This window comes from Parasteatoda tepidariorum, chromosome 1 (assembly GCF_043381705.1).
Source record: "Parasteatoda tepidariorum isolate YZ-2023 chromosome 1, CAS_Ptep_4.0, whole genome shotgun sequence".
Taxonomy (NCBI): Eukaryota; Metazoa; Arthropoda; class Arachnida; order Araneae; family Theridiidae; genus Parasteatoda; species Parasteatoda tepidariorum.
In genome coordinates, this window is record NC_092204.1 from 49,963,817 (window position 1) to 49,973,294 (window position 9,478).

Consider the following 9,478-nt stretch of genomic DNA (forward strand, 5'->3'; position numbering starts at 1 on the left):
TTTTTCGTTTTTCTTTCATAGATTTTTCAATTGACAATTATTTTTGAGGCAGTCATTAATATATTAAAGTACTTTAAGGGGTGTATTTGCTAAATTTTAATGACAAGAGAGTATTAGAAAAATTTATGTTATACCCTAAAATCCTATTACTTATAATGTTTTTTAATTGAAAAAAATAACAAAAAAAAAATGATAGGAAAAGAACGAAATTAAATTTAAATTATATTCAATGCAAAATTACATCTTTTATTTGAACTTAAAATTAAATTACTAAGTAGACGGTAAAGTTAAATAAAAAAACAAAGGAGTGTTAAGACTTTGTTAAGATGGGAGGAGTTTGGGACATACTTATTTTTACTGATAAGGGAAGTCTGTAACTGCCAAAAATAATTTTCATATTTTATAACATAACATAATAAAACTTATAGGATGATCCTACAAAAGAATTTTTAATAACTATATATAAAGAGAAACCAAAGCATTTACACAGCCATTGGGGCTTTCAACCTCTTCCTCATTTAAAATGACTAACTAACTTCTTTTTCAAACCATTCTATCTTCTAAATTTAGCTGAGGTATTAACTTTCAACAATTTTCTGTTTTCAATTTTCGAAAATAAGTTTAAAAAGAATCATTCTACAAATTTTATGAAAATTATTTAAATACAAACAATGTAATTGCACAAAGAATATAATTTATTTCAACAAATGTTTTATAAAGATTTATAAATCCTTCAAAAATACAAATGACCTAACAAATCTTATAAAAATATCAATAAATTCATTCACAGTACAGAGTTTTAATATACTTTAAATGATAACAGAATTCGTTACATTACATAAGACCTTTATGCTACAGGATAACTATTTCAGAACAGTATTTCCAGTTACACAATAACTTAAAGTAACATTTTCTTTTAAGTCATATAAAAGTTCTATAAACAGAAAAACACATTATATATTTAAAACTCTCTGCACACAGACGTACAATGAACACAGATTTGGCAATTTAATTAAGAATTTGAGAAAAGCAGTCTTATAAAAATTAAGTTTCTTAGAAGCACATCATATTAATTTTGTTGCATAAATTGATAGAAGAGATTCTTTTATTCATTTTTCATCTTTGTTCAAAACAAAAATGCATGAGAAAGAGAAAGACAGATTTCATAAATAATAACATCACTAAGTAGAACGCCATGTCAACCCAAACAGGAAATAAATGCTTTGTAAAACTTTATCAAGCATTATATAGAAAAGTTTTTTACAATCCAAAGAACTCTTCAAAGTATATTTTTTTGAAAAGTTTGGGATAAAAATGGAAATAAAAAGAGAAACTTTAAAATGCATAATAACCTGAAATTAAACCATATTTTATGAGATAAAACTATTTTATCACATTTACTTGTCTATCTTATCACATTGAATATAAGAAATCAGAGTATTAAGAAAAAAAGTGGGTTTCTTAGAAAAAGATCACATTAATTTTGTTGCATAAATTGATATATGAGATTCTTTTATTCATTTTTCAAAAGAGAAAATAAATGCTTTGTAAAACTTTATCAAGCATTAAATAAAACTTTTCTGAAAATTCAAAGAACACTTTAAAGTATATTCCTTCAAAAGTATATGATAGAAATTGAAATAAAAGGAGAAAATATAAAATACAAAGTTACATGAAATTATAAATGCAATTAAAGATATATGCAATAAGCATTCCTTTAAAATAATATAAGAAATATAATGTCTGTTTAAATATTAATCAAAATGCTTATGAAAAACAAATTCTTAACTATTCATAAAATTGAGCGGCAGTTTAATAAGAATATGAGAAAAATCAGAGTATTATAAAAAAAAGTGAGTTTCTTAGAAATAGATCACATAAATTTTGTTGCATAAATTGATAGACGAGATTCTTTTGTTATCTTTCATCTTTGTTCATAGAACGATAAATTTAATAAGTAATCAAATCACTAAGTAGAATGCCATGTTCCCAAAAGAGAAAATATATGCTTTGTAAAACTTTATAAAGCATTAAATAAAACTTTTCTGAAAATTCAAAGAACACTTTTAAAGTATATTCCTTCAAAAGTATCTGACAGAAATTAAAATAAAAGGAGAAAATATAAAATACAAAGTTGCATGAATTTAAACCATATTTTAAGTGGTAAAATTCTTTTATCACATTTACTTCTCAACAGAAATATTAATTTATAGTATAAATGCAATTAAAAATATATATACGATTAGTATTTCTATAAGATAATATAAAAAGTATAAAATTCGAATAAATATCAATAAAAAAAATTTATGTATGACAATCTTAACTATTCATAAATTTACGTGGTTAGTTAGGAAATAAATAAACAGAAACTTGATGTATATCATTTTTCTTTCTTTAAATTTGGTTTAGGTTGCCAATAAATAAACTCTTCTCGACCAGCAGCTAGACCAGAGACTCTCGCAACAGTAAACAAATAATCACTGAGCCTAAACATAAAAACAAATCAAAGGTCAAATTAAAATTTAATAAATAATTATTTAATAATGTACAATTAACTAATTATAATTAAATTATTAGAGATTTTGACAACAAATATTCACCCAGTTTAAACATAAAAAATAAATAAAATAGATAAAATTATTTACACAAGTTTAATAAACAATATCTTTTTAGAAACTAAAACAGCAATTTCGGTAATAGTAAACAAATAACCACTCAGCCTAACCATAAAAAATACATAAATAAAATAAAATAAATGATGTATTGCACACAAAAATTAGTCGTTCAGAAACTTAATTAGATAAGGGTAGATAATGTAGAATTTAAAAGATTCAAAATAATGTTAACACCAAACACAAGGTCAAAAGTAGTAAGATATAACAAGTGCAGAAATGGCTGGTACAGTTTCATTTTAAACATTCAATGGACAGTAATAAAAAACAATTCATTAGCTCAATAATATAAATTTGGTGATAAAAAACAAAATGAATTTGAACATAAAATTCCACACCTTAAATTTTTTTTTGAATTGATATAAAGTGCATTAAAATATGCTAGCGCTTAACACCACTTCTTAAATTTTATAACAATCCAAAAAATTAATCTTTATGCATACAATTATTTTCCAATTCTGACATTCAAAATTTTTCTTTGTTTTGGTACAGGTTTGTGGTAGCAATTCTTTCAATTGCGTGCTGATAAAACTTGATTTTTAATAGTTTTATAAATGCGTGGTTATAGTAAATTCTTGTTGTACATTGTTTTTGTAAAAGGAAAGGATAATCCACAGATATATCAAACATTAATTACTTTTATTCAAGGAATATTTTTATATTGGCCAAATAAAATTTATAAAAAATAATAAGCATCAGATAAAGAGATGAATGCATTATCAACACAAAGACATTTTGTAAAATTATTAATGGTCAGACTGAGAGGCCATTGGGCATCTAAAACCCGACTGTCGTAATGCCAAGAATTTTAAATAAAAAGTGACTGTATAGTTCCTAACAAACATTTGGGAGCATGGGAAAAGATCCATAGTTGACAATTTATCAATAGATAAGATAGCTGTAAACAAAGGCAACCCCATGTTATTAATATTAGATTTAAAATAATTTGGCTATAACATGATCACTAAAAAGATCGTGACAATTAATATAACCTTGTAACTGAAATGTTTTTGTGGTTAGAAGAATACAACAGCTTCAGATATAAAGAGTTAAAAATAAATTTTCATGTTCGATTTAGTCATGACAGTGAATTAATGAGTGATAAATATATATTGAATTAAAAAAAAAAGTCGTTACATTGACTGTTAAGAAGAGAATAAAATATTTAGATTAGCTTTTTATAAAATGTGATAAAAATTATATACTTCAATTAAAATCGGATTAATAATAATTAAAAAAATTAAATTTATGAAATTAAAGAAATTTTAAAAGCTAGGAAATATGTAATGTCTATAATGACATTGCAATGTATTTAAAATGATTTGATAATTACAAAAGAAACCATTATGTTTGCCCTCTTCAAAAATTGTTAATTGTAATCATAAAAAAGATAATTCAACTCCTCAGCAATGAAAATTTTCTAAAATTTTTTTGTGTGCTACTAATTAACATTAAAAGAAGTATGCTAGATCAATGAAAATACACTACATAAAATGTAAAAATTTTCAGTTTTTAAACCATTTTTTTTTGCTTTTTCATTCAGTTCAAAATTGTGTGATTAATAACATTCATCATGTTACATTTTAATTTTAACTGTTCAACATAATTTTTGAATTTCTAGCTTTATATCACAAAAGATTACATATCTTTTTTATCTGAAGAATTGTATACAAAAATGCAGAAGAACTTAAATTTCAAATAAATGCATATGTATTTCTTGCGTAAAGTTTGATTTTCAAATAGAACATAAATTTTTTTAATTTCAGACGACTCTAAATGCAAAAACCCTAAGGTGAAATCTTTAAAAAACAAAAAAATTAGGAATTAATAGAATCATTACTACAAATACAGTAACATCAATTAAAGTGCATTCATATAACAGTATTTATGCTGATTAAAAGAACAAAAACATTTATACTTTAAATTTGTCAAAAATAAATTTAAATTTATTAAATTATTCAATTTCTATTCATCAAATAAACACAATTCATTACAGGTACGCAGAAATGAATTTTTTTTTCTATGTAAAAATTTAATAGGAATGCAGTTACAAAAAAAAAAATTACGATAATATTTCAAACTGAAACTAAGTACAGCATTAATACTTTGTTACATTTAGAAATTAATTAATTTTATATATACTGTATCAATATAATGTAAAATTTACCTGTTTAAGTATCGCATGGGTGCTTCATCAACCTCATGATCTCTCACAAGAGGAACAACTCTAATAAAAAATATATGGGATCAAATATAGAGATACACATATAGTTGAACAGTTGTAAATTTTGATAGTCCTTCATCATCAAAAATAAAAAAGAGTATCACAGAAATTTAATTATCAGAATTTCTTATATCTAAAACTGTTAATTGAATTTTATTTCTGATTTTTATATAAAAAAAAATATAAAAAAATATTTGATATAACTTAAAGCATGATTGATCATTCCTCTAATTTTTAAATTTTTATCTTTTTCATTACTATAATTTAAAGTATGAGTGGTCAATTTTTTAATGAGGTTCAAATCTTTTTCAAGTTAATTATTCTCCATTATTTTACTTTCACATCCTTTAACCATTTTCTAAAAAAGAGATTTAATTACTTAAAGTCATCTATGCAACAGTTCTAGTTCTGCTATTGCTAATGATCAAGCAATTTGTGCATCAAATTCACATAAAAATTTCAGATAAATATAAAATTATAAAAGTAGCAAACTGGAACTTAAATATTAATATGAGGATATAAGTAATCTTAAAAAATTACACCAATTATATTAAAATATATTCTATGACTTTACCAGAAATAATAATAAAAAAATCTTCTAAGAAATACTGATGGTTGACAATTGTTTTATCTTGCTTGTTATTGACAGAAAGATGACAGTATAAAAACATTTTGAAATAGAATGCAGCATGTGATGAAATTTTTCCAAAACAAAATTAATGCAGAAAAAATAAAATTAAAACAAGCACTAATATTTCAAAATTTTGACTGAAAATAAGTTAAAAATATTTACCGTCGCTCAGCTCGCCTACAAATAGATCTAGCAATATGAAGTGCTGCACTACCAGGTCCTCCAGACTACAAATAAAAATGCAAGTAACTAATAAAATTATGCATCAATTAATATATTAAGCAAATAAAAATTCAGTAAAAGTTACATTTAAATACTTACAGGGAGAATAAAATTATTTAAAGGTGGAAGAGTTTTAGTATGTTCATCAATCCAATTTTCTAACACATCAACATGTTCAGGAGGAAATTTAGTTTTGGCTAAATCATAAAATACAGCGTTAATCCAAAATAATATAATATGGCTATAGTAAAAGTACAACAAGAGAGACAATTTTATTTTTTAAGACGAAATGAAGTAATAATAATAAAAAACAGCATACAATGGTTAACTAAACAGTTAACCATTCTATGCACTTTTTCTTTAATCCAGTTTTTTACCATTAAACATATATTATACAAAAGATATATTTAGAAAATAAATTTTCAACAAGAAAATACTTCAGCATAGTTTAATTGAAATAATAACAAATAATAAACATGAAGCGACTTGGAAAGTTGCATTAATGACGTTGCTTATTGATAAAAGAAACTTCCTGTTTTAAATCTGGAATATTACCTCCATTTTTCATTAAATACTATAGAACTGCATCATAAAAAAGAATACTCTTATTCTTATAAAGCTAGATTAAACTGAAAACCTTACAAGGTAAACAGGCTCAAAATAAACATCATATCAAATTTAAAGCAACTTGATAATATTTTGGTTCATAAAAGTATCAGTTTTAGGACTGAATGTGAACCAATTTTTTTAAAAATATACTTTGCAATTTTTTCAGCAAATAAGATTTTATTATCTGATAACATTCTTCATTTTTTATGGTCAAGCAAAATTATATTATTATTTAGAAGGACGTCTGAACTTTACAATGTTATCATCATCATCATCATAGTTGGCCAGACAGCCCAATGTCAGCCAATGCCTTCCTCTGAAGATTTCTCCAGGACGACTTCTTATTTATCTTTGATCTCCAATTTTTTTCATTAATTGTGAGACAATCAGACTCCACTGAGTCAGCTCATCTCAACCGCGGCGTTCCCCGCTTTCTTTTTCCAGTAGGTCTAAAAAGCTGTATCTTTTTTATTGTGTTGTCGTCACTCATTCGAATCAAGTGGACAATCTAATTCATTCTATTTATTTTTATGTATTTAATAATATCAGGTTGCTTATAAATCTTGTACAGTTCAAAGTTAAATCTCCTTCTCCAGTTATTGTTTTAATTTACACCACCAAGCATGCCCCGCAAAATCTTTCTCTCAAAAATTGCGATACAATTTTCCTCCAGTTTTGTCATTGTCCAAGCTTCAGAGGCGTATGTCAAGACTGGCCGGACAAAAGTTTTGTAGAGAAAGAAACCTAGATTTAATAAATGTTCTCAGCCCATAGACAGCCCTATTCGCCAAATAGAGTCAGTTTTTTATTTCAGGAGTGATTCTGTTGTCAATAGTAATAATTGATCCTAGAGCCTTACAATGTAAACAGGTTCAAAATAAAGATAATAATAAAATAATATTTTATTATCTGATAATATTCTTAATTTTTTCATACATACTTTTTATACTACATAAGCAATTATAAATTACATTCAACTTTAAATATGTTTAGAGAACAAACAAGAATAAAATATTTTTTATCTGAGATTAGTTTTTTAGTGCCAGCAAGACCTCAAGCAGCAGTTGTATGTATATAAAAAACTATTTATTTTTAATTCAAAATCTTTTTTCATCTCTGTTTACACCTGAACAATAAATTTTATGCACTGGTAAACCATTATATTTTAAAAATATTAAGTAAAATTATCAGTAACAATAAATTTATGTAGAGTAAATGAAGTATTTCAACAGTATAATAGTATTCATTGCATGTCAAAGTAATACAGTAAAAATATAAAGCAAAACAATTACTACTAAATAAAATATTTCATTTGTATAAAATAAAAAACACAGGCTAAAATGCTAGAAGTAGTACCAATAAATACTACTCGTATAAAGTGACATAGTGACACTATGTTTAAAGATGAAAAAGAAAAATAATTAAAAAAAGTTAAAAATAAAATAGATAACCTTCATGATAAGCTTTTTGAGAACTTTTTGGAGTTGCAACAGATGCAGCTAGATCTTGAATAATACACTGCACCTGTTGAAGTTTTGAGAAGAAATAAACATCACTAAAGAATATTAAAAAAAAAAAAAACACGAATAGCAAAAGCAATAAATAATTATTTAAAATAAACAATTCACTAAAAACATACTTCTTGTAGTTGAATGTTAATATTTTGACAACTATCTGGCAAAAATTCTCTTGCAAATCCAATTGCACTTGTTAATTCATCAGTGGTACCTAGAGCTTCAAAAATGTCATCATCTTTATATCTTCTTTCCCCAGTAAAAGTTGAAGATGTTCCTTAAAAAAGAAATCATTAAATAATTTAAAATGATAGCATTGATAGATCTTTGAGATCTCTAACAACTGACTGTGTTAGTAAAAAGGGTGCGGGAAAGACTCGGGGGAATATTTCCGTATCGTGATCTGTCGTGCCAACTAGATTTTAAACTTGCAATTTTTTTAATAAAAACCTGTAGATATTTGCCCGGGGAGTGGTTGCGAGTTATACCTTTCGAGTTTGTCCCTTTCTGTGATGTTTTTTTTTTAGTTTCTCGCGGGCCACTGCCCGGAAGTTGCCCAGATCACTATACGGAAATCTCCCCAGATTCTGCGTTGTTAAATAGTCCGGAAATTACATAACGCTAAATTATTCTTTCCTATATTCCTATGGTCAAATGCTTATTTCAAGGAGAGGGATTTTCTTGTTGTTGCTCTATTTGGAAGGAAAAGGGTATACAGATACATACTTAAACATAGATCGCAATATAACAAAACACTTCTTTTCAATATTTTTATGGTCAAATACGTATTTCAACGAGAATGGTTTCTTAGCAGTAATATAGGGGAAAAAAAGGTAAATAGGTAAAAGAGTTAAACAATGAAATGCCATCTCAATCTATAACAGCAAATACAACAGATCCAGATTCCAAGAAGATAACATGTTTTATTTTTAAATGAAAAACAGGGTACAAAACTATTTGCAATTCGCTTTATCCTGATTATTCATCGTATTATTATTGTTTAAAATTTTAATATAAAACATAAAATAGTCTGTTTACCTTTATCTCCAGTTTTGGTATAGATTTTTGGATAATAAACAGCAGGGCTAAAGAAATAAGAATTTTAAAACATTCTAAAACAGAAAAGTTTACAATAATAAATATGAATCTAAAATTTGTAACATGAAACCTTCTAGATAATTTAGCTCTGGAAACTAAGATTAAGTTAGGAATCCAATTCCACTTAAACATTTTTTTAAACCTATGGACAGTAATTAAATCTCTATTTTAAAGATTTATAATTCTTTCCCGGTTTAATAAAAGGAAAATTAGAAAAAAAAGTATTAATCAATGTTCTGGTTCAATCAAGATAGAAGTTTATTTATTTATTTTATAGCTAATAAGTACACTTTCCGCTGCTTATTTCTGTGGAACGTGAAACTTGCTGAAGATGATTTATTAACCGCACAATTTTGATTTCATTTAGACGAGATAGTCTAGCTTTATGCTTTATAAAAGCCCGTTGACACTGCAGATAATTCATTCAACGTCGAGAGAAAGCAAAGAGTGTGATTGGTGAATTTTTCACTAGAAAATATTATTCACCAATCAGAATCTCATTCTCCTT

General features: G+C 25.5%; 1 protein-coding gene across 1 annotated transcript; it reads right to left on the reverse strand.

Annotated features, from left to right (window-relative positions):
* Nucleotides 1-677: 677 nt before the first annotated feature.
* LOC107438730 (corrinoid adenosyltransferase MMAB) lies at nucleotides 678-9,278 on the reverse strand. Its single transcript, XM_016051071.3, has 8 exons — nucleotides 9,041-9,278; nucleotides 8,911-8,957; nucleotides 7,998-8,149; nucleotides 7,810-7,882; nucleotides 5,849-5,946; nucleotides 5,690-5,754; nucleotides 4,840-4,899; nucleotides 678-2,486 (listed from the first exon to the last, which is right to left on the reverse strand). The coding sequence occupies exons 1-8, from the start codon at nucleotides 9,100-9,102 to the stop codon at nucleotides 2,381-2,383; spliced, it is 663 nt and encodes a 220-aa protein (XP_015906557.1). The 5' UTR covers nucleotides 9,103-9,278; the 3' UTR covers nucleotides 678-2,380.
* Between the last annotated feature and the right edge of the window lie 200 nt (nucleotides 9,279-9,478).

Bases quoted from the DNA above. Each gene is read 5' to 3' on its own strand.
- LOC107438730 (XM_016051071.3), bottom strand. From the start codon at position 9,102: ATGTTTAAGTGGAATTGGATTCCTAACTTAATCTTAGTTTCCAGAGCT. The intron at 5,947-7,809 runs GTTATCTATTTT...TTTATGATTTAG, and splicing joins TCAAAAAGCTTATCATGAAG to CCAAAACTAAATTTCCTCCT. The intron at 2,487-4,839 runs GTAAATTTTACA...TTTTATGTTTAG, and splicing joins CCCATGCGATACTTAAACAG to GCTCAGTGATTATTTGTTTA.